Source organism: Manduca sexta, chromosome 27, assembly GCF_014839805.1.
Source record: "Manduca sexta isolate Smith_Timp_Sample1 chromosome 27, JHU_Msex_v1.0, whole genome shotgun sequence".
Taxonomy (NCBI): domain Eukaryota; kingdom Metazoa; phylum Arthropoda; class Insecta; order Lepidoptera; family Sphingidae; genus Manduca; species Manduca sexta.
Genome location: NC_051141.1, coordinates 14,581,077 through 14,608,663, shown reverse-complemented (window position 1 = coordinate 14,608,663; position 27,587 = coordinate 14,581,077). Strand labels below are relative to the sequence as shown.

Sequence of the window (27,587 nt, the reverse complement as noted above, 5' to 3'; positions counted from 1 at the left end):
TTGCCGGATATCCGTAGCGTAATTATATTGGACGTGTAAACGTGTCTTTCAACCGGTTGATTTGCAAACGGTGTTGACTCGTGAATGAAATTAGTATGCTAGATATTGTTTTTAGATTGTAAAGTATATTATTTGCAGGCTCAATACATATTACTTATACTAATTTTGCTTGATACTACCGGGGATAAAAAGGATCAATTAATTGCGGTTTTAATCATAATTTTACTTTTTATACTCGTATATATCTATTGCGTGGAGCTTTTGATGACTGGAATAGTAGATAAGACATTTAACAGGAGATCATATTAAGAGCAAAAATACCTGAAACTCTTGAAGGAATTGTTTAGCATTTAAAAAATATGATTCATAATATAAGTAGGTACACGACATTCAAAAATAAAGAGGGCAGTTCAATAATGGCGACCGTGATAAAATTACTGAATAATTATATTCCTTATTATTTATTAACCGACTAATGACTAAAACAACTTTCCGTTTAGACGCCAACGCAAAATCATTATCATTTCACCACTCTTTTCATTAAGACATGTAAACCGAAACAAAAAGTAATATTCCATTCCACGAACCAAATATAGCCAACCAATATATCTTCCCCGACTTTAATATTAATATTTTACTGAACAAAAAAACATCTATTGCTGAAAAAGGCGGGCGCAAGATGGCGAGCGCGTTTCCCACGCATGCGCACTGGGAACCCGGCGCACACATGTGCCAGTTTACGCGGGAAAACGCGGCGGGCATGAGGTTTTTTTTATTAAAATTCGTGTCAAGCGCACACTGTTTAAAGGCGTGTGTAAACAAACAAAAGGTATGTTTTGGTAATTGTTATGTTCTATCATTCTAAGGTTGAAAACTAATTCAAGTATCTAGTGGCCTTCAAATGGTTCTTTGTTTCATATTGTAATAGTTTTATCTGTATGATCTTTGGTACGCTTTTATGAATTTATTATCATAAAATATTTTAAGTATGATATTTGAAAAGAAAGAAATACAGAGCTTACTTTCGTGACTAAAATGAATTGTTTTAACGAAGGAAGCATTTCCAATCGGCTGTCCACATTATCTTGTTTTAATACTAAATTACTGTTTAACCGCTAAAGGTGATAAAATACACACACACACACATAATCGCTGGCGGAAGGCGTAGACCGGGCATCGAACCGACACCGTTACACACGGACCTGTTTTCGCTCATTAGTTCTCTACGATCTACGGAATAGTGCTATTTATCGCGGCTATAATGAATACCCAACTGCAATCATATTTATTCTGAAACTTTTTGTTTATAACACATTTTTTATTAAAGTAAAAGTTGTAGCTTTTTATAGCATATACCGGAGAACGAGCAAGTGGGTCGTCGCAAAACACTATGTTGATAGTGTAATACTATTTCTCTTCTTCTTCTTTAATTTTTTGTACCTTATTAAAAGATGAAATAGTAAAGTAATATTAAATACGTAGCCATTATATATCTACTAATCCTCAGTTATATAATCCTCTATTAATATTATTATTCATTAACAGCCCCCAATGTAAGTGTACGCAAACCTATAACTTTCCAAACACCGTGAGAAGACGACAAAAAAATTAGAACCTTTTTAAATTTCGAGTACCAAATCTCAAGCTACTTTATAAAAAAATATTATTTTTCTCAGGATATTTAACGGAGCCCTCCCATAGTTTCAACACGTGGTCACCCGCATATGTTTTCACTTGGGCGATTTAATTACTCATGTGTTCACGGGCCGATTTATTCTGCTATCTTGGAAAGCTGCATACTCTCAAGATTATATGACATCCTCACGACTCTTTAACTTGGCTGATTATACACTGACAGCGCGAGGCATCCAAGACTGTGCTTAATAATAAGTGACAGAATTAAACTGACCATTCGTTTTAAGATGTTTGCGCCCGGCGATGGTGTATCGTAAATTGGTCAAGTTATATCGTCAGGTCAGTTCCAATTGACCCTATGCAGCTGCCGTTGAACCGAACAGTTTTCATGCGTCTCGATTGAAACGCTCATATTTATTTTTGATGTCGTCATGAAAGAGCAGAACTTGTAGCAAATGGCCGTAAATTACACAGAGCATGGCACGAACGCAAAAACACACATTACAAATCATAATAGGTATGGTATTTGCGCAGAGTATGGCGGCAAACAAATTAAATGACTTGCAGATAAAGCGAAGTCTGTAATTACTAAGGAACTTCGTTCCATAAATTTTATTGCATATTTCGAGGTTTTACACATAAACCAGACAGTATTAAAATGTTCATGAATTATTATAAATTTGGTGTCACCCGTAACAGTATAATATCTTGTCAGAAATTAAAGAGTTGGAAGTCGGCATGACGTCACAAGCTTTGAGTCATTCTCACAAGAAATACTATAGCCAATGGCATGTACTTTCAAACAGCAAGCAAGCAATTATTCGAACCAGTAGGAACCGATGCGGATCAGGACAATAAACACCAATAGATGTATGTGCCAATGCTTTTGAATCATCTTCTCAATTGGCGTTCGTAAGTGGGGCCAGCGCTGTGTCACCCGTGGGGAATTCATTTACCATTGAATGAATGTTAGTTTATTTGATTTAATAAATAATTTTAAATTAATAATGCTTCAGTGGAATTTAAATGCACGAGGCAAATAACTAAATACTTTGGCTTTTTTATATAAAGCCACATTCCACTAGCCCGCATCTAGCCACGTGGGGCTCGGATTTAAGGAGCCTACGACAAAATTCGCGATGGCGTTTATTTTGCATTATATATTTCTCAATATTACAATGATAGTTAGCCATTAATTTAGGTATTAAAACGTGTGTAAATCACCACAATTTAGACTGAAAACCGGTAAGAATGAATATTAGGCGGGTTTTACCGAAGTCTCTTATCGTGCGGATGTCGCTACACGTACGGCGCGATTGTGGGATACTTACATATTTATAAATTACTAGGTATCATTCGTGGCTTTGCCTGCGTGAAAAGTCTGTGGCGAAATATTCCCCACATTAAATAAATTTTCGATTCTCTTTGACAATTATTTTAAATATTTTAATTCGTTTTTAATCCGACTGAATCAGCGCTCTATAAAAATAAGTTATGTTAGCCTCAATGAGACTAACATAACTTATTCCCCACAACACCGTACAACGCCAGTGTCAAACTATCGCTTTTATAATATTACTAAGATTTTTATCGGCAATTCTGTATTCAAAATCTCATATTAAAACATTCAGAATTCTTGTAAAAATCGTGCTACATTGGCATTACAAAAGAGAAAGGTATTTCCTATACAAAGATAACAAAAATCAGTTTCAAATTGCGCAAGTCATTTACATCCAATTAAAATAAAGGTTTACCACGGCGGACGTTATGAGTGGCCATGTTTATTGCGTAGCGGTTTCGATACAGTTCGTACCAAACGGCTTCGTAGGATATTTCGAAGGAGAATAGTATGGACCATATGATTGACTACTTAATTGTATGTGTTGTCGGAACAGACCAAGCGATCCTTCTAGAAGACTATGGATTTATTGGATTATGTTGTGGAATGATTTTTGGACGAAGAAGGATTGAATTGATCAACATTTTCGGGACGATATATTCCAATTTCAGCTCTAAGTTAAAATTCATTGTGATCATGAGATTTTAAATTTATTAAAAAGGTTTTACTGTTATACAGAATATAAACAATAATAAGTATTAACTGCAGTGACAATAACTTACATAGAACGACGAAAAAATTAAAATATTTTAATGACTTTATTTACTTTACTCGAAGTCACCAACCTATTGAATCCAAATAAAACCTTAATGCCCTACGTAATTGTATTATATATTTATTTACGAACGCATGAAGTACTCGACTGTGACTCTAATTTAAGGCGGCTAGTGATTATTTGACATGTCTTTAAGCCCATAAAATCGCTAAGTAATTTTAGTTTGCACTGTTCAGTGTTCGTACTTGTTTCGGAAATGACGTAAGGAATGACATCTATACGTTGAACAGTTAAAGGTACATTAACATATAAAAATACTGTACAAACTTTGATAGTACTATACACCTACTGTTAATTTATTAACAAAAGTTTTAAGTAAACATAAATACTAGCACATAATACGATAGCCACGCGCTATAGTAAAAGGTGTAAAAACTAACATTTGCCACTCTATAAGCAAGAGAAACAGCTGACGTACTGAATAATTCTTTAATTCAACTAGACATACGGGGTCTATAGTAAAAAAATATAGTAAAGTGGGATCATTGAGGCCATCTCTGCAAGCCAGGCGACCGTGACGCGGGGGCCGCGCGTGCGAACTAACGTCAATTAAACGATTATAATTTACTATTTACCACGAATAACGAATTCACTAAACACTAGCTATGGTAAAACGTTTTTGTTGTGATTCTGTTAAATGTGAAATGTGTTTATGATAATTTAGTTGACGTCAAATATAAACTGAAATGATTGTGTCTTTATACAATTGTATAAAGGATTTGATACAAAGAATTTATTTTTAAAACAGGATCATTCATAAAAAATGATCAGTTAGTATGAAAAAATTACAGTTGCTTCTGTATAGTTGGTGATATGAAACTTGAAACTCTTATTCGGCTCAAGCAGCCCTCAGTTAAAACGACGCGATAGTTGAAACAATTGCCAGTTTCATAGTATGTTAATGTATGAAAACAAAATGTTAATATCATGCTGCCACCATAAGTGTTATGATTCTGTTATAAAAACTTACAGCAACGGCGCCATGCCTTAGATTAATGTAACCGTTGTTCTATAGAACACATTTTATACAAAAAAAAAACACCAGTCGTCCAAGGTCAAATTTAATATATTTTTAACAATTATTTTATTTTTTTGCACTCTATATGAACTTTAATTATGCCAAATATACTTCACCGTGCGTGAAATATTCTTGAAAAGGAATACAAAGTTTTTTCCTTCAGATAATAACCTGACCAGGTAAATAAAAAACCTGCCACTAACGCTTTTGCTTTTCTGTTGTAAAATTAACATTTTTAGTACAAGCTATTAGTTTCATATTTTACTACATGTCGAGGATTTTTATTTCCCTAATCAGACTAATGCACAGATAGGTTCACGCTTGTATCCGCTCTGTGGAATGGGGGCGTTTGGAGAATTCCACCAAGGTATCCCCTGCCTGTCGTAAGAGGCAACTAATAAGGGCCACGAAGGGGGTCGTCGGCGGGCAGCAGGGGGCTGTCCGCCCTAGTGCATTTTTTATGCATTTTTTTGCACATCTTTCGGTTGACCCCGGGATGGACGGCAGTGTGTTGTTGGCCTCATACTGCCGTAGACGCCGAGGTCGTCTTTCGGTGCGCGGGGGCTTCTGAGAACCCTCCCCCCCCCCATAGGGAGACGGGCGGCAAGGCAGCACCGCACAGGGGCGGCTGCGGTCGCAGAGTTAGACACTTCAACGTCAGAGGAATCCCGGTGCCGTCCCAAATGCGCCGAAAAGGGCCACCGCGGAGTTTTAGCTGGTAGGCCGTGCATAGGCTTAAGTTGTATATAGGTCGCCCGAAGGTCACCATTAAATCCGGGCGGCTCAACGCCGGGCCGTAAGGCACGGTTACCCCAGCATCACCGCTCAGTCGCCCCCCACGAAGGCTGGGCGGTAGTAATAAGGCACTTTCTCCGTGAAATCAAGAAAAAAAAATTAAAGGTTCACGCTTGTATCCAATAAAGGGCAGGAGTAATAATATCATCTCTGCCCATAATAATATGATTTCAGCAAACTGATACCTATATAAACGTTGTCTGAAAGAAATCGTATTCAGCGATAAGACCGCCCGTTGTGTAACCATGTCTTGTATTTGTTTTCTTTTGTTTTTCTTTATGTTTTATCGGTTGTGCAATAAAGAATTATATTATTATTATATATCAAACAAATTCAATCGAAACTACAATCCCAAGGAACAAGTGTATAAAAAAAGCTCTGTTTTTGACGCGAAAACATGAAATATTTTTTATTTAAATGCTATACAGAATTCCCAGTATATTTACTATCTTTTGCATGCGGCTGCATCCACGTGAAGAAGTTTTTCCGGGATAAAAGTTCCGCTTTATATTTTCCTGGGATAAAAAGTAGCCTATAGTATTCAAGAGTAAGGTAGCTTCCAATTAGGAGATAAAATCGGTTTAGTAGTTCCTGAGTGTAATGTCTTCATACAAACAAACTGTTCGGCGATACATTAGTATAGATTATTACACTGTTACACGTACTAGGTACATAACAAGTTTCACTACGAAATTCGCTGATGTGCAAATAAAACAAGAAAACACAGCTATCATTATCAATTACCACATTCGCATCACATATGGACTCTTAGAGAGAATCTAAAATATTCTTAACCCTATATAAATTGATATTCAAGTTCAGTAACAAGTATATCAAAACAAACAGATCGTCAAGATGTTGACCACCGCTTAGACAACGTGTCCCGCACATGGTACCATTGTTTTTGTATATTATTTTTACACCAGTTTACATTTATACATTAGACGTCGTATTACAATATAAATTAAAATATACAAATAAAATGTCCATATGTTTTTTTATTTTTATATTATCTATTTTATTGCAAATTCATTAGTCAGTTCATTAGCTATGCCATCTAACCGATTATCTATCATCTATACAAATTGGTAGGACATACGGTATACTTGTATCCCTAGAGCAGACATAGCTTAAAAGTACCCGCTGAAAAAATAAAGTATGTAGGTAGGAAATCAAAACTATCAGCCGTTTTCAATAAACGATCATAATCTCAATCTTTAATCCGATTCTGAGAATGAACCAATCAAAATGACTTATTTGTAAGTATGTCAAAAAATCCTTTGTTCCGATTGGTCCATTTTTGAAATAGATCTCAAAAAATGATTGAGGTGGTTTATTGAAAATGACAGTTAGTATGGCCTAGAATTTAATGCACTAAAACGTAATACCAAATGATGACAAGTTTTTATACTCTTCACGGTTGAATTAAATTTAAGTAGTTCTCAATAAATTAATACAAACTTTTTACATTGGTTCAAGACGGCGGGGTCATTGGGAAATTATTTCCAATAACTGAATGAATGGCCACAGAATTAAAACCTACAATTATAGTAATTCTAGGTTGGAATCCTTAAGTACACGATACAATCTGTAAAGTAGTAATTTGTTGACAATTATACAAAATCTGCTAAAATGGAAATATTTTGTTCTAATTAATCTAGAATTTGTAAAAAAAAAACGATGCATTTATTAATTTTTACGTCCGTATCACTTTGTGTATTCATATCAAACTATATTCAAACGATTGTAAAAATTGGCAGAATTTATAATTAAGTATATTACATCGCATTTCCTTAAATAAAAAAAAATGAAAATACATTGAACTTTTTTATTTGACTAAAGAATATTAAAAAAAAATAAACTTACATTCGAGACTATTCAAACACACTAAAGTAATAAAAGTATTAGTGGAATAATATTAAAAGGGCGTGTTTCGAAAGGGAGCCTTGGCGGCCATGCAGCAATGACACACATATACGACACGGATGGACAGACACGACCTGCGGCAGAAGATATTGACGGAGGCAGCACCGTGACCATCAGTTACTTTAACTATACTTATCAAAAACCTTTCAGACCTCGAGAAAAGAGGGAAAGGTCCCAGGAATATTCAATTAATTCACCAGTAAACAATCCATCGCGTTATATTGACTCTCAGTCCTGGGGCAAGATGAAAGTAGGTATCGCCGTAGGTGAAGATATTATATTGAATAAAGTAATTTTTCTTATATTAAAACCTCAAGCTGTGTCCTTCTCAGCAAATTATACATAAAAATAATAATTAGAATACTACATTATTTAAATTTTATATTAAAATGTTTTATTAGCTCCTTCGCATTTTTAAAAGACATAAACTTTTAACTCGTTTTCAAACACTAAAAATGACTTAAGTGGTGTTATTATCTAAGCAACGATATGTAAAATCTCCAGTATATTAATCATCACGTAAAATGTTTATTTTCAAACAATATAACTTATTACCTAAATAATGGATTCGTTTGTATGAAATATTACATTATTTTACGCAAGACTTGCTTAAAAATATTAAATTTAGGTTTGTAACAACACACATACGTTTGTTTACGCTGTTACTGGAGAATGAAAAATCGTTGATAAATGGTCGCACAGCTTTAACATAATAAATGAAGTTATTATCGTGTTTCCAAAGTTTCCTTATAGCTTATTTGTTTATTGGTTTTTAAGGGAAACATACAAGCAATAATGAAATATACAAAATAAAGCAAATTCGGTAGTACACGCCAAACGGCTCAAATAAGTTTCAATGATTAATTATATAACATGTAATAAATGAATATGTATGTCACAGGAATGTACTTACAACATGTTTTTCCTTATTCAGCCCATTCATATTTAAAACGGTTAAAATAAGTTACCTGAAACAAAAATATAACAATTATTATATGTAGGAATCGTAGAATCAATTGTATGAATTAATGATGCCTAACAATTATTTAACCATAATTTAATTAATAAACTTTATATTCATAGTCCAGTTGTAGTCATAGTGGAAGACCCCATACACATTTGGAGTACGATCATAAAAATAGCTGGACTATACTGGTGGGATGTTCTGAAGAACCAAGAAAGTTGGCATTCTCTGGCGAAAGCCTTGACCTCAGAGGTTTTTAAATAAATTAATCTCTTTAAATTATAATTGTTAGTACTGAAATTCCGAGAAACATAAGACTTTTTTATTTTATTATACTCATAGTTAATATCCAGTCAATTTATTCTACCAATAATATTGATTAGTTAAACATGAAAGTGACTATATATCTGACATTCAGTGGAATGTCGATGTGCCGATATAATACCACTTTTATCACTAAAACTTACGAATATTTTGTTATGAAGAAAATAACGGAAGAATTTAAATGTTATTTTACATAATTGGTTATCTATCTAAAATTAAATGTAAACGAGTTTTATCTCGTGAGAAACGCTGGAGTTTTGGAGCAAAATTGATATGTAAATGCTGTTTTTATATCGAGACAAGATCTGCATAACATAAATAAAACATTTCATCAAACCAACGTATACAGGAAATAAAAATATTTATATAATGTGATGTTATAAAAATAACCTATTTCAAATTTTACTTTCACTGAATTAAAATATTCCTATAAAACCACACTGTATAATAAAAATGCACGTCTGTAAAATCAATAAAAGTAACTAATTTTACTTTATTACTAGATTAAATATGGTCAAATATATGTAACAAAATAATAAAATAATATATTATTGACAGCCTATTTTAAATTAATACTTCTCTAATATTGTCTATGCAGTCAGCACTATCTCTTAATAATTCATTCCGAAATCGATAGGTAACAACTTTTAAGTTGAACAGTGTTTGTACGTGTAATTAGAAATTAAATTGTGATCGCTCGCAGCCGTCTGTATAAATGTATATATTATATACATAGGTATATGTACCTGGCGCATCTTGATTGGATAGACGATTGGCGCAACTTTATGAGGACACTTTTTTATACGGTTAGTCGGCAGTGAAAACTCCGAATTCATATTTTCCGTGTAGATGCCCTTATCTGCATAAAAGTCCTTTTTAGATAAAGTAAAAATTGTTTTTTAATTATATAATAACTCTTTATTTGTATGTAAATAAAGTTAAAATTCACTTGACATTGTCTCAAAATCTAGGGTGAGCTAGGAGTGAGGACTTACTGCTTCGAAATTTACTTTACTTTAAATAGCCAGGCGATTATGCTAGCTTTAGGCTGTATGTATATTTCTTTCTTGGTTTTGATAATATTTAAGTGTATAATTTGCATATAAATGTTATTCACAATTTAAAGTTCTTACACGAACATTTTACAACGTGTATCTAACGGTAATTTTTTAGAATTCATAGATTCTTAGGAGCCATAAAATCTTTTATAATGCTTAATAATGACGACAATGCAATTTGTTAGTCGAACGAGTTTATTAAGTACAAATCAAATGACGTTACTTGTAAATGAGTGTTTTTGCAGTTACTGCTGAATCTGACATATCATTGTACTGTTAACAAGTTTATTCAGATTTCGCTATTCGCTTACAATTGATGCCATCAAAAGATCTTGTTTGAAGTTTCTTCATCAGTATATATGTGTTAAATAGTGCTTAAAGTAAAATGATACTTATGACGCTTAGATATAGCAATCAATATTGCTAATTACAATATCCGTGTATATAATATATGCAGTGGCCCAAGTAATAGGCGTTTAAATTAATAGTAAATTTAAATCAATAAGCTTAGTTTCAAACAAAAAAAAAACTGGAACACCCGTTACGCCGAGCTTTCTGCAAACACAAAAATGATAAAAACATACAAAATATTACAAATGCATAAATTTTCTATAAAATACAAAACTTATGTATGCATTGTAATGTATAGAAATGACCGTTTATTTAGCAATTTTCTATTGAGGTGACTATGTCTTAGAAGCCGTTAAACGTGCGTACACGGACTCAACGTGTGCCTCTTACAAATTACCAAAAGCATTCAGTTAGGAATGTTAACTATCAATTTTAATGTGCCAGTTACAGAATATTTTACCGTACGATCGGATTTCGTATGGGTTTGGCATCACATGTCCATCGAGGTTCGCGGGTACAAGTCACGGTTAGCTGGTCGAAAGCGTCACGGGCTGCCGAGCTCCCCCTTCTTCTCGCCTTCGGGAGCATTCGGAAATCTTCGGCACAGCTCGGCTCCCAGTTCCCAATTCCTTAGGCGTGCGCGCCGGGTGACTCAACTAATTATCGAGATCTACGGGTGCAATGCTATCGCTGAGTTTATTGCTTTATTTTGCCGGCTGAGTATCAATACTCATGTTCGTTCAGAATTCGCTGTATTATACACGTAACATAAGCGAATGGCGTGTTTATTAGAGGTCATTAAAATTAGGCCGCATTTTCACCGTGCACAGTAAATAGACATTTATTTATTTGTCATTGTCCGCCATGGAAATATTATAATACAATGCTTGTATTATGCACGGCATGCTCACGTCTCACGTAAACAATGCGGCTACTGGTGGTCTTCCATAAATTACGTCACTTTTGAGAGGACACAAGCCAAGCCAATATCGGCGTTGAAACGTATGGTAATGAAACTGGTGAAATTATGAACGTACGTATTGTGTATAGGCCTTAACTTGACGGTTTCGACATTGTACACCTTGTGTGTGATCCCATTTGAATAGTTTACCTTTACGTCAAATAGGTACGTCGTGTACTCAAACAAAGCTTTCTCGTTGGCGCGATCTTGTGAGTTATAAGTGGATTTTTTGTCCATTCTCAAATATTTTATATAAATGACACGATAATGTCACTCATTGGAATGATAAATATTGTAAATTATTTATTTCAAAGAAATGATTGTCTATGCCTATTGCGCCGTGTGCAGTGTGCACCTTCACATTATGGACACGTCTACAGCTTGTTCCTCTTTATCTATGTGAGAACTCAAATAATTTTTACAAAAGCAACGGATGCTTTAGAATTGCATATTCAAGATCCTGCTGTCATCTCGAACAAAACATTCCACAGCGCGAAGTATTTACCAGTCGCTAATAACAAACAATTAGGTGTGTTTTTAACAAAATGCCTGTTATTGTTCGAAATAAACTCCGACTACGTGGCTCGAGAACATGCCATGTCACGTGTGATGCTGTTTTGCTTTCAGCATTTTATAGAGGGCTAAATTAAAAAAATATATTAGAACGTCTATTCTATTATATAAAGCTGAGGGGTTTAATTTGAACGCGCTAATCAAAGGAATTACTAAACTTATTTTGAAAATAGGAAGATACATTACTCCTGAGTGCTATAGGCACAGGAAATGGTTTATTTCGTTAAAAACTATTACACGCGGGCGGAGCCGCAGGCGAGAGATAGTATAGGATAAAACTGAAATTTTTAGTCTAAAGTTGTACTACAAACAGCGCCATTTTATAAATATTGACATGTATACCAATTGTCTACTATATCCCAAAAAGTTTTGAATTCCTATTCGATATTTTAGAATTCAACAAGCCCTTGCTCACGGTTCCTTGTGGTGTTGACTTACTTTTTCAAAAAACGATAAAAGGTCCTTCTCATTTCAAAGCTTACGTGCTCAAAATTTTTGTCACGCTCTGTACCTACTGTAAATGCATATGGCTGAATGTAATTATCACTTCAATACTCATAACCGAAGCATGTGGAATTAAGACAGAGACGTGACCGCGCGGTAATTAGATTACCAGCACGGGCTTGGAAACTGTGTAAGGTGACGAGATGTCTCATGGAGTTGCCGGCCCATGACCGAATACTCTTCCGGAATGGCCGATAAGGGCTCTAAAATCTGATAAAAACCCTAAGATTTATTTGTGTCATTTAATATGCGATGAGCGATATGCCAGCATATTAAAAAAATCGTAGGACAATGTTAAATTATTATAAATTAAACCTCCTATAATTATAATAATAATTTATATGTAAGTAAAAAACAAAACGGACTCGCGTTGAAAAAGCCAGTTAGACGAAAGAAAATCTTGTGTTAGGATTGAAATATTTTTAAGAGGGTATTTGTGATACCTTTTGCTATAAAAACACAGAGCGTTTAACAAATCGAGGCAGTCGTCAGTCAGCAGCGAGCAGTTGTTCATTACCAGTCGTACCGGTTGTTCGGTTTGAGTAATATTTGTGAAAGTATATCTGTACTCAGTGATGTTTCTTTTTATTTTAATATAAATTACTTCATCTAACATTGATATTCTAACATTTATATTGATTTTCTCGTTGTTCCTAACATATGAAAACCAGACGGATAATGATTTATTCATACATTTTTATATCCCGTTTCCAACAAACTTCCCAACGACATAAAACATTAAGGAAATTGTCATTCATTGTAACATTTTCTGCAAATCATAAAAGATATAAATAACATACTTCCTCGTGTTGTCCATGCACGGTGCGATATATATTATGTGGAATACTTTAAAAATAGATTTGTTATAAACTGTTTAGGCTGTACCTTAAAAGCATCTATAAAATATCGATAGCATAAAATACCCAAAATTTCACATAGACCAAATACGTTTGGATATGTCATATTTTAAAGATTTTCTAATTAACTTATTATCTCTTAATGTTCTAGTGAGTGATAGTAAACTCTTTGGCAAAAAAACAACGGTATAATATCTACCCGCCTTAATTTACAATAACCTAAAATTTCGCTACAGAACAATGGCTTTTCTTTAAATATTACTGTTTGAAAATACTAGTAGTCATAACACATCACGGAATCCGGAAATTGTTATTCTTATGTACAAATTGCTTAGTAAGTATAAAGAAAACGCACAATACGATAATTACATACACAATATTAGTACATAGATTGCAATTAGTCACTTATTTATCTATTTTATGCTTCTGTCTTGCACATATATACAATTATATTATAATCTAAATAATGCGGCAGCGAAAGTAAAAATATATATTTCATTTCAGTGTTTTGATGCTTAAATAAATTAAATGTAGCACAAAAAAATATTTATTATGCACAAATAATAATATCTTAGATTTAAGATACCCAAAAATAATTTTCAATTTCGTATTATTGCAATACAAATCAAATGGTTGAATGAATCGCAATTATCCAATGTAACTTTAATCACAAAAAGGTCTAAGAAGTTGTTTTATAATAGGTATTTGTAATATTTAGTTAATATTGCACTGCGTAACAGTGTGGTTACGATATCAATGCGAATAAACAATAAATGAATATAAATAAATAGAAATTAATTTATAACTGAAATATATTTAAATTATAATGACGTAAACAATCACAAATATATACAGTTTTGAACAGTCCGACATAATTGTGTTCACTAACTAGGGATAACCTTTTGCAATTGATATTGTAACTGCCATTCTTACCAACAGACGGAGTAGTCTCTACCATGTCTATATAGAACAACTAAATAGTATATAATATTAATAAAGTATAGTTAAACAAGTAATACGTAAGCTTCGTACGTAAGAACGCAAAGATTTCGTGGACAGCCGAGCGCTATGAATTCGTGACGCGCCAACCGTAAGTACAATTAATAGTTTAATTGATACGGCCATGGAAACTACACTAATAATATACCTACTATGTTATCTACTGTTGCGCTGTTGCCACTTTTCGTGGATATCTTTCCACGTCTTCTATGAAACCGAAGTGGTTAACACTTTTAGTTTAGAGTTATGTAAGTAACAATGGATTGAGTTTTGGGAGTACGGACTTTTCTGTGAATGTATTTAAAGTGGATCTCACATTATCTGTAGTCAAGTTTTTATTTTAATTGACATTTGAAGTGTTTTCGGATTTACAGGAATTTTAAGGCAAATGAAGATATCTCAATTGAGGTGTACACTGTATATGCTTATTGTAAATTAATAAGTATTTATTATAAATTTATTAATAATTCCCCCACCGTGGAGATGCGGAATATTATTAACGGTGAGTAATTTATTTAAAAATTCGCGCATTTGCTCTCATAAAAATGAAAAATAAACTGACTCTACGGAATGATAGAAAGTTGGTTGGTCTTAACTATACAAGGATAAAAATGAGAATTTTAAATATATAAATGAAATACTGAACCGTTTTCATAATACCTATATATATATATATATATATATATAGGTATTCAGATAGATAACCCTTTGTTCTGTTTACCCCTTTTACGTATATAATAGATTTGAAACGTGCAGGTTATGGTAGCGCGGCTTATGTTACAGCTCTATGTGGTTTTTGCTCTTGCATGCGAACACATTGGCTCTTATTGTTTATGTCAATTAATAAACAGTAAGATTGTTTATGCCATGGGAAGCGGGTTTAACCAACATCACGCCTCTCCTCAAGGGGGTAAAGGGTTCAGTCTGCAATACATTAAGATGTTTATATCGCCATGTCCTCACATGTGTTTTAAATTCACACATCTGTGTACTTATTTGCTTTAATTGCTTGTACACATTATGCCCACATGTTCTGGGTAACATTGCACTATTAGGATAAAAAAACATGTGTTCATTAACATATTGTTCAAGTACTACCAATGGAATACTAGCACTTACTACCATTGGAATACTAACATACTCAATATCGTATTAAAATGTGGCTCAAGACAGAGAGCGCACGAAGAGCCTCAAAACAGAGACATGTTACAATATTACTAATTTAGATATAGTATCCGAGAAGGTAGAGAATTCAGCCCCGATAAATAGCCATTGTAGTTATCGCAAATAACTATTAGCGAAATATTTTACGGAAATTAAGCAGTGGTCTAAAGATTTCCCCACAAAACAAATTCAATCCCTTACTAATATTACTGCTGATTTAGGATAAACGCTTTCTGCTCTATAACTCTAATTGTCTGAAATTCAGATTCTAGATGTTTTAAAATACGACAGAGATTAGAACGTGAGCCTCAATATGAGCAGCGTAAAATATCCTCCATTTCGTCTTCCGAACCCCCTGCTAATAGCATAATCATACTTGAATTTTGTACCCGTATTAACCGCCAAATAACCATCTTTGTGACAGTATCTAATGGCATGCTCGTCACGACTTAATACTAGGGGGGTAGGTAATAGGAAGCACATGACGCGGACCCTAAGCCATGCCATGAAATTATAACGTGGCACAATAACATCTTTATTACTTACAGCCTTTAACTCATGTGGATAGTCTGAAGCATGACATATTGGACAAATGAATTCTGCTGCTCTTTACGCCTTGTTAATTTCTCTCAAACTCCAAAATATTAACCGGTGTAACTGTGAATTATGACTCTTAACATATTGTCTCAGAGTTCACTACAATGTCACGCAATGCTTTGTTAAAGTGTTGGTGGGGTTTGGTAATGTTTATGGTAGTCGGGGTGGTTTACTGTTAGACGAACGGCTTGCTCGTCTCGTCATTCGTTTGCACAAAAAAACAAATGTTTGAATATCTCAACTATTTTATTAACGTTTTAGATATTGTTCACTATTTAAAGCGAATATTGCCGTCAATATTAATTATTTATTTAGACGAGTATTCTAAGCTGACCAATGTTTTAAAGTCGCTTGCTTAACAAAATTACCAAATATCCTATCCTATAATTGCATGTTCCTAATCCAAATCAACCAGAAACGAGTAAAATAGTTATAAAAGCTTTAATGGAAGCACATTTAAGTACATTGTTAAGAAACCGACGCCACGCAAGGCCAGTAGTCATAGATATGTATCTATCCTTAGGCGACTAGATGCTTATTACACAGAATAATATACATTTTATAGCGCGTGTACGTAGAAAAAAATCGTGTTTGTACATACAGAATCATAATGTTATAATATGTAAGTGTGTTTGTACACATTACTTTACCATTTACCCTAGCACGATATATTATAATTTCCTCAGATAGTATATAAACTGTAAATTAAGGCTTCATTTATCCCCGAATAATAAGTTTATGGTATTATTTTGATAATCGCTATGACGAAGGTGCGTGCAGAAGTATTTAACATTTTAAAATGACATACTTTTCTTCGCTTCGAAATATGTTAATGTTATGAGTCTGTTTGTTTAGTTGCTAACGTTACTATGAACGGCGGGCAATTTAAACAAGTGTGGTGTGTCAGTACTCTCTGCATCTGCGCATCCTGTCTCCGGCTCTCCTAGAACTTATTGAGAATAGCAACTAGGATACTTTTATTTATTTGATATGTAACAGAAATATTACAAATAAGAAATTCGCACATGAAATCAGCATCAAAATTGCTTGAACTTATTGTGAACAAAAGTGGGAGTGTGGGGTTATCGCGCTATCTCTTTTTTACGCACGCAGTGTCATGGCCGATGACACTCGGCGATGTCAATTTCCTATCGCTCTTATTCCATAGCAAGCCCTTTCCGCAAATGCCATGCTTTACAACATGTTTACTATTCAGGTTATTGGAAAATACTTCTCTTACTAGATTTCAGAAAAAAAAGATAAATGTATTTTAGAAAAATGTATAAATATCCAATTGGATAGATTTACAAATATTTATCCCAATAAATAATTATTAAAATTTAATACAACTCCAGGCGCGACATGGCGCAAATTACGTGATTTGTTTGATTGATTTCGTATTTAAGGAAATACTTTACAGGTCTTCTAGTTTCCTATTCACATAGCACAGATCGATTTATATCACATAATTTTACGTTAGGTATAATATATATACAATGCTCAAAATTATAATTAAATTAATAGTAATTAAGTTTCGTTTTATAAAACACATTATAATAACCATATCTATGTTTGGTAGGATAGAACTAGTATCTAACCTACTTATTCGTAATAATTTATCTTTCTGTACCATAAAAAATTTAACTTATGCTTGTTTCCTTGAATGTATTAAAAGTGCTTTCATTTTCAGGGTTCCGTAGCTCATAAGCAACCCTCACAGGATCACTTTGTTCTTCGTCGAGTGTCTGTCTGTCAGGACCCTTTTTCTCAGGAATACGTACATGTAATGTTGAAAATACTAAAAAGTCAAGTCTACAGTATCTTTAAAAAATTAAACTTGTAACTCAACGCGATCAAAACACATGAACTTCATTGGCGCATATTTTGCGATAGTGCGTCTTTCCCGTACTAGAATGAAATTTTGTAAAAAACAATGTTATAGCACATGTAAAGGAAAAAATCAGAAAACCGTAAATATGTACCTTAAAAAACGAATACAATTTACTTGCATTCGATGCAATAGCCATGTTCGTAACCTATTCAAATTTGGCAGATTTAAATTCGAACTTGTGTATTTAGATATCTGCAAGTTTTTGCGGAACCCTCGATGCGCGAGCCCAACTCGCACTAGTCCGGTTTTTAGACATACAAATAGAACGTCGAAAAATCTTATTTTACAAATAAAACGTCATCGTCACAATCGGCTCAACGTTTTTTGCGTGAGTACAATGGCCGGTGATATTTTGTAAACATCTCTAATAACTTGCAAGGATCGACACAGAAAGTATGAACTAGCTATTTCACAGAAACTATTGGCTTAGTGGCAGTGTGTCGGTAAACCGTGATTGGACTCTGGCACTCGAATCCAAAACAAAGCAAATGACATTTGCTTCGGTTTTCGTACCACACCAGAATTCCGCCAACTTCACCTTAAATTAATCTACCACTAGTCTGGAACTGAGAACAATAATTAAAAAACAGGCCATGAATACATGAAGACGAAATAAAAAAATTAACAAGCCTTTCCGATTAATTAATTTATTTATTCACAGATAAGCTAGAACGGCATATGTTTTAATCAACAGGCTATTTGAAAACTACAAATGTATTTTAATCTATTTTAGTTTCATGAAACGCATTACCCTTTTTAATATGTAATCAGTAAGTTACGTACGCGGTTAGGATTGCAAATCTAATTTATATTTGAATTGTATAATAATGAATAAACCACAAGCATTTGCCATTTTGAAATGGCCGACGAATATACGAATACAAGCGTTGAAATCTTTGGAACTAGTTAAGAGGGCGGGTATTTGTATTCAACCAGGAAACACAACGTTACGCAAATATTCTATGTCAATTATGGTATTTCTGAGTTGTCAATGACATAAAGAATATTCGAGGTCAGTGAATTCAACATTTTAAATATTTCCATTTTTCACCAAGTAGATAACCTACTAACTGCATCTCCTATTCGATACACATAGAAAATTTTATCATATCATGTGTTAAGTTAACACATACCTAATGATTTGTATAACAAATGATAATAAAATTAACTTAAATTAATTTAATTTTACAGTTTTTAAATTAATTTCAATATTATTTCAAAACTCAAGGTTGAATACTTTTGACAGGACTACATTTTTGTGGTTGAAAATTAGATTATCTAGTATCTACGTCATATTGAACTGTATCTATTTTAATAATTTTGTATAAATAATTGCAAGTACAAGTTGTGTTTTATAGATATTATTTGTCGGAATACTATAATTGGCTTGTTCTGTGTTAGAGTAGGTACATCGTTACTTGTACTAAATACATTGTTAGCAAAAAACGGACGACTTGTTGTTGATAATTTTTTATATTTTTAAAAATATCTTTGTTGTGTGGTTTTATAAAAAAACTCCAAAACACATTTATTTATATATGATGAGGCACTAAAATTAAGTATTAGAGACTTCGATCATATGTAACCGTATTTTACAGTGTTTTTATCGGGATACGCTAACTAGAAATTCATAACACACATTTTGCGTTATTAAATATATATTTTTATTTTCTGTCAACAACGGAAGTTGTGATTAAATGGTAATATAACTAACCTTAAATTTTATACATAGAACTTGCTATATTATCGGCAATGATGCTCGAAAACGCAATTTAGTGCTGCACATCAATGCAACTAGACGCTTTACTGTCATGCTCTTTTGATAATAAAGTTACCATCTGCGCAGCGCCTAATATCATAAACGTGTCCAAATTATTTAAAACGCGTTGTATTTCCATAAAATTTAAGAGGGGGATTTAAAAATAAATTATGCCAGTCACTCTACGTGGAAACTCTGTATACTAATGTACTCGCAAAAATATAAAGTTATACCAACTTGAAAGACATTACAAGCAACAAAATGTGAATGTTTATAATTGATTTGCTGTTATGTTAACATTAAATACAAAGTACACGCCAGCATAGTTTGGACTTTAGAGCCTTTTCGGAAAACATCATAACCGACAATAAAAAAAATTAAAGGAGTTTTTTATTCAATAGCACATGCGGTTTTTAGTTACGTAAATAACATGCAATCAAAATACTGGAAATATGTTATAAACATTTAAGTATAACTTATAAAAAGTCCACTTTAGAAAATGCAATATGTCGGTTACGATTTTTTTTTTGTTTCTAAGTTGTTTAGTTTTGTGTCCTAATTCTTAGAATATTCAGTAATAGAGCCATCAGCCGTCCGTAAACCCATAACAATTCCCGTGCAAAAGGCTGACATAATACCCAATCCTGATAAGAATGACGCTTAGCGTACTGTTGACTAGTGAAATCATCGAAGTCGGTAGAATCATCATGTCGAAAGGTTACAACGGCAAGAACCAGACACAGGATATTGCACCTTATTATTATCGCCGAGATGGGCAATTTTTGCTCGCAGTTAATTAAGTGTTTTAGACAGCCCGTTTAATTACCAGTCCGTAGTGTTGATGCGGTGCCAACTGCAAAAACAATCCCGGTTGTATGTAATTTAATTTATTTCTTCATAATAATAATAATGTGGAACGAAAACATAATGGCAAAACTTGAATAAAAATATAACATCAATTACCTTTACTCTGAATCCTCAATTCTTTTAATTTTATACTTTAAAGAGATTTTTAGGTACTGAACAGAGTCCTTATTATTGCTATAACTATTATCAAGCGTTCTCAGAACTCTAATAATATTTTTATAAATTTCAAATAATTCTAATACTAACATCGTTTTATCTCATAGGAACATATTGTAAACTTCATGAATATGTTCCATATCCAGATCATTTCTGAGAATATTTAAGGAAATACGTATAACTTACTGGAATTGCAAGTTGTGGCGGACATTCGGTAAACTAAAGCGTGTCTAACTAATTTCCGTACTGTTCTGTGACAATTGTCATGAGGAAATGAGCGCTGCGGATGGTGGTTATATTAGCAGTGCATCTGCTTATACTTTATGAAATGAAGTTATCGCTTTATGTATTATAATAGATCAAAATATATATAGCTACATCACGACTTTTTTTCCTACTCAGGGGTAAGCAAAGGTGTAAACTTTTAGCCAGTTGCCTAAACAGATCCAACGTATGTTAAATAAAGATCCATCGGAATTAAACATAATGATTAAAGTTGCAAAGCAAACGTACTCAAATCCAGTACTTTCGAGTTTCCAAACAATTCCCTGCATTTCAATTCATCTGATTTAAAATCAACCTATTGTAATCGAAATAAGAGCTCACTTTTGTCTGGCATTATCCTGATCTAATATCAAGGCCTCTCTACCTTAGGTCTTAAATCTCCAAATATTTTTTTTTCACAGGCAGCATAATCCATCGCACCGAAAGGCTATCGCAATGAGGCCCAGATAGATACATACAAAAAGATTATACTTAGTTATCCCACAGGAGTCGACACAATTATGCCGGCCTGTTTAATTAATACTAAACGCCAATTTTCTAAGCGATAATGACTTACTGTTAGGGCTGACTTGTTATGTAACTGAATTCGTATAATTTATACTCTTGTTGGTAACCGAATGGCCCTTTGCGACACGCGTTTCCGTTCTTTCAAGCGTTTAAGGCGAGGCTTTTAATAGAGTTGCTAGCGATTTAAACACTACTGACACCGGATGGCAAAGCTATGTTCAAATTCTTAAGACTTTAGCAGTTCCCTTTAATATTTCAAAGATTGAATATTTTGTCGACGTGATTGTTAGAGTAAAAGTTATACAAAACCCATATTTTGTCAACATATTATGTGCATACATAATATGATGGAGTGTGATACAAAAGAAGTAGAACATTCATAATAAAAATGTTTCAGTCTCTCAATAATTAAAATACTGCGTTACACTTATGTGTATTAATGAACTATGTTGTATAACTATCTAAATTATTTAATAAATAAACTATTCATTTAAATCATTTATCTACTTTCCGGATACATATTTGAACAAAGGTTTTTATCTATGAAATAAGTGGTCTGTTTCAGGCTGGCGTAGGAATTACAAACCATAAACCAGTATTTTAAATATCTCTAATATACTATCACATTCTATATAATAACATAACAATAGTAACTACGTTCCCATGCATAGGAAATACTCTATACCTTGAACAACATTTTAGATATTTTTAATCCGGATGTGAGTACTTGGAAATGTGTTTTAAGATGGTTTAAAGTGCTAGTAAGCAATATCCGTCCCGGGAATCGAACCTAAAAAACTGGAACACTTGTGCACGCCCCTAGATGTGAGTGGGGTGTTTTTTAATATTTTTTTTTACTGTATCTACTCGTGTTCGCTTCCGTTTCATTGACTTCCGGAAGCTGGATAAGTGCTCGTGGATTTTTTTAATTTTGACAATATGTTTAGGTATTATGTTGAGAAAGGAGCTATATCTATCAATGATGAATTCATCCTTAAATTGTGTTCGTAATACATAGTTACTTCTCATCATAAATAACTCTTGTCCTGAAATAAAAAATCTGCTATTGATAATATTAGGTAATGCATTATAGATTATGTGATATGTGTACAAATTAAGGTTCATATAAAACCTATCAAATTATCTGCTAAATATCAAATAGCACTAAAAATCTCAGTAAAATACAGATGACAAAATAATATTATATATACTTATAATTGAAAATCATATGTATTTATTTCACATGAAAATACGTTCTTCAAAGACACATGTCGCAAAATATGAAAGCTATCCATATTCAAACAAAAATTAATTCACAACAAATCTATAATTTTTAGTATCAAAACAAGTTGCACGAGGTTTCTCTTCCGCTGGGCTGTAAGCGTCGAGTTCCGTCGCCTTGCTTTTGCGTTTAATACCTGTATATTTTCTCTTAGAACGAACTTATTAGACGCACGTATCTCCTTTTGCAGAATACAGCTAATTTGTTTGATGGTTTACTTTGCTATCGTGTGGATGTGTGAGAAGTGAGATAGAGAGATCTTATTCTAAGCTATATCTTATTCTGCAGCGTCTTGATAGAAATTACTTAGTATAAAAATCCATTGGAGACGTATGAATATATTCACAATTACGATGATACTATGACGGCCTCGGTGAAGCAGCTATATTATAAATGCATTCGGATCGATCCAAATGATTTTTTTTTTCTTCTCAATATCTACGGAGTCTGGAATTTATACCCGATATGGCGCTAGGCCCCCTCTGTGTGTACTACTAAGTATAAGTATAAGTGTGTCGCTCAAATACGTCAGTTCCGTGCATAATTTTGTTTTCTCTCAGCGTAAACGAAGGTAGAAAGACTTCTTGGCTAGAATTGTATTTAAAAATTTATATTGATTTATTCAATTAAGCGACGATAGCCTAGTTGGGTGTGGAACGGACTGCCGAGGCGAATGTCCGCAGGTTCAAATCCCAAGGGCACGCACCTCTGACTTTTCTAAAAAATCATGTGTGTATTCTTTGTGAATCTATCGTTCGCTTTAACGGTGAAGGAAAACATCGTGAGGAAACCTGCACATCTGAGAAGTTGTCTATAGGAATTTCGAAGATGTGTGAAGTCTACCAATCCGCACTAGGCCAGCGTGGTGGACTAAGGCCTAATCCCTCTCAGTAGTAGAGGAGGCTCGTGCTCAGCAGTGGGCAAGTATATAATACAGGACTGATATTATTATTATTATTATTCAATTAACCAAAGGACATGTGTTACTTATAAGTTTCATATGCAAAATTATGCTACAGCTAAAGAGGAAAAAACATTATTTTATGGCCATATTTTTTATTTATGCATTTATTTATATGAAATGAGTCTAAATTGTGGTATTACATAAATAAGGTCGAAATTAAAAAATACACATGTGGTGAACTACAATGACGAATAATTTACAATTTTCTTACAAACAATACTATTAATACAGTTATAAATATTGCGGTCAAAACCACAAGATATATATTACAATGATTCTCTAGAATTGTTTTATTTAGCCGATGAGCTCAGAATGTGTCCATTCCAATCCCGATCAGAGTTCACAATACCATACATAAATAAAAATGTATGTATAAATGTATTAATATTCAAAAAGATGTGGTGATTATGGAAAAGTTTATAAGTTGCCATCGCTTTGTCGTATGACATAATTTTTGCATATTGCGTTTGTTAGTGATATTTGACATGTTTATTGATCCTGTAAAGGCCTGAGTTCATATCTCAGATATACACAGAAATATCAACTATATTTATTAAGGTGTTATTTTTAAAAGTAAGTTTTAGAAGTCAATGTATTATGATTGTAACCTGTTATGTGTGTAAAATAAAAAAAAAATCCAAGTGAAGCTCAACAGCCACTGACCGAAATTGTCAATTTAAAAAAATTACACCATAGACATAACACCCAAATAATACTGTTTAATTATCCAAATTATATGTATATAATTCACTTTAACAGTAATGTTATGTAATAGGCAGCGCCTGTGCCGTAAACCCCGCTTTATGACTACTTATGTTTACGCGAATGTTATACATCGAAATAATACTACTTTTCAGATTCTATCGTAGTTTTTTATAATATTGTTTTCTCCCGATCTTTCGAAAACTGCAGCCTGAGGTGTTGAGGACCCGAAAAGTCAAAGTTACAATATTTACCAAACTTTTACGATTATACAAATTACCCGTGATTATGAAAGGTTACAGTCGGCAAAATGTCGTGAGAAAAAATTATAACAAAAAAAAGCGATAAAATCCGAAAAATTAACATCAGTTTTAACTAATTTAATTTGACATCAATTTTAACTTGACGTGTTTTGCATTTTAATATATCTTAATCTATCTATATATATATATATATATATATAAATGAATCCCTATTTCTCTTGGTCACGCCATCACGCGTGAACGGCTTCACTTTTTTTTTGTTGTTTTTGTTATTGTCAGAAGGTTCTTATGAAAGAAAAAATTCAAAAAATTGCGCGGAAAATTAGAAAATTTAAGAAAACTTAACGAAAATATTAATTTTATATAACTGTCAATTGTTTGAAATTACTGTCAGCGAATGACAGAATGCGCGCTGTAAATTCATAGTTAAGACAGGACAACGTCTGTCGGGTCAACTAATTCTAAATAAAAATGATCATTATTCTAAAGTAAAATGTGCGTTTAGGTGTGTGTATAATTTTATGAAGTTATGAAACTATTCATATATTTAAGTACTAATTGTAGCAAAATTAATTATATCTAAATTAATTACTCATTATTAGTCACCCCATAACAAATCTTGTGGTTAAGTATAAGTAACGGTTAGGCTAGACAAGGCTATTCAAACAAGTAGCTTGCAGAAATATATTTTAAGCAAGTTCATGTATAGCTACTGTTGTTTTATGTAATTAATATAATCCTGGTATATTTTGGGTAAAATATACTTTTTAAAATAACGTCTTTTTGAACTGTTCTCGGGAAATTATTATTTTTGTATTTTAATTTTATATTAGTTATAAACTCAAGCTTTCAGTTTAAAAAAAAATCACAGTAAATATATGTATAATAGTTTTCGCTATCAAATCACATTAGTGCAAATTAATAAATAAATTTTTCGTCGCATTTGCTGAACTGAATGCGTGTACACAAACGATACGTATATTTGTAAACAAAGCCTTATCTAACTGCAGTACAACTGATATGACAGCTAAGACTTATTTCTTTTGGTACATACAGTCATTGTACAGTCAGCCAAAAAAGTACCTGAACAAATTCAAAACTTTAAATAGCACACTAACTACAATAAAACAAACCCTTTGAACTTTATTTTACTGAAGAAAAACGATTGCTGATAAGGACACATAAGTTTATAGGCGATTTGAACCTTTCAATTTATTCTGCTACTTTTGTGGCTGACTGTACATACGTACTTGATTGATGTGGAACGCAGTCTTACCTAATAAAGCAAAGAATAAAAAGTATTTTTATTCCAAGCTTTCACGATCTATATATACGAGTACTAACATCCATCGGTATTATTAAAACTTATTTTGGAAATAACGACGGAATATGCAATATCCAAAATTTTCGCAAAATAAGGCTATGATTAAGAAGAAACTTAAAAATATCAATATAAATTCAAAAGTATCGACTTCTTACCAACATTCATCTGCAATGGTCACAAACAATACAAAGACAAAATATTAAAGTTTAAAAATTAAAGTTTACAACGCGTTCACACGCTGCCAGAAACGAGTTTATGCTTTTTTCTGTTTAAGTATTGCCAGACCAGCAGATACGTGAAAATATTTCTTAAACTTGTTCCTTTTTGATGGAGAATGAGTTTTATTTGGAATCTTATAAACTTTAATAGTCTACAACCTGCTTATTGTTCAAAATATATGTTTAAATTATTTTTATAATATATTTTAATATATATTATCATATTCACCTCGCAATGCCCCATAAACTCGTACTGGCCAGTAAAAAAAGGAGGTTATTAAGTTTAAAAAAGTAGAGAATAAAAAGTGATCGCAAAAACTAGTAGCAATTTATAAATACAATGGTCTTGTATCTAAATGTCAGTAGTGCTACGAACTCGATAGCTCGTACCGTTAATTAAGTGCTTGTGTGTTTAATACCACACTTTTCTCTCTACGTACAAAAGCAAAACAAACGATATTCCGGCTCCCACTACCTGCTTTATTTCATAACAAGCTTGACAATACAAGAGCTATTGACATGGCTAAAATTGTTAGAACTTGACTAATGTTTGAATACGAATGCCGGAGAACCCATTGAGCGATTTAGGCCCCTGTTCAACACAGAGGACAGTGACTGCCAAAGTGCGGTAACTTGTAGTTTACGTTTACCTCCGCAAAGTTAAAAAAAACTATTCCCGCGATTCCGTAAAGGGTTGTAAAGTGTCTCACCTCGCTCCTGGAAGTCAGCCCGGCTGAACGCCGACGAAACAACCAGCAACACAATCACGTTCCACATTGTCACAGTCACAAACCCACACCGTACATAGTTACAGTTTCACGGTCACAATTTGAACGCACGTCCGTCCGGCACGATAGCGTAGCCTGTATGAGCAACAGCCTCACAAGCGCGTGCGCAGGCCTTGCCGCTGTGAACGGACGTCATAGATAAACTATTCACAGATGCGATACATATACCGCTAAAATTCTTATAGTTACTGTCTTACTTATCAACCAACGATTTTTAAGTTTATAGCACTTTATAGTATTACCATTGGGTTTGACGGTTTGTTAGTAAGTTTTTTTTAGCACTCAAACTATGAAACATTTCAAGTTATTAATTGCAAAAAAATAAACATAACCGTGCCCGACAGGGTCCACGATTATGTCACGTGTATTAAAATGTAACATCTTATGTATAAAATGATTGTGGAGTGCACTAAACTTTGAATTTGAATTTAAAGAATGATAGTAAAAATTACACGCCTGCCTCAAAACTTCTGTCAACTACTTAAATAAAATATATACGTCAACTATGCTCTCAAATAAACAGCAACGAAAAGAGTAGGTACTGCACCCACATCAGTTGAGTTTATTATACATTAATATAATTTACTTTGATATTAGCTTTGTTAATATACTTTCGTACTTTTTATGCCAATGCAGAATATTTACTGTAATAAAATAATGCACGGCTTTTTATTTTAAAGT

General features: G+C 33.1%; 1 protein-coding gene across 1 annotated transcript in view; it reads right to left on the bottom strand.

The window, feature by feature from the left end:
- The window catches only part of LOC115455774 (epidermal growth factor receptor), a 117,309-nt gene extending 90,299 nt beyond the window's left edge, over positions 1-27,010 (bottom strand). The window contains exon 1 of the mRNA XM_030184473.2: positions 26,829-27,010. Coding sequence (XP_030040333.1) covers positions 26,829-26,895 — 67 coding nt within the window. The 5' untranslated portion in view covers positions 26,896-27,010. The remainder of the gene's footprint in view (positions 1-26,828) is intronic.
- Between the last annotated feature and the right edge of the window lie 577 nt (positions 27,011-27,587).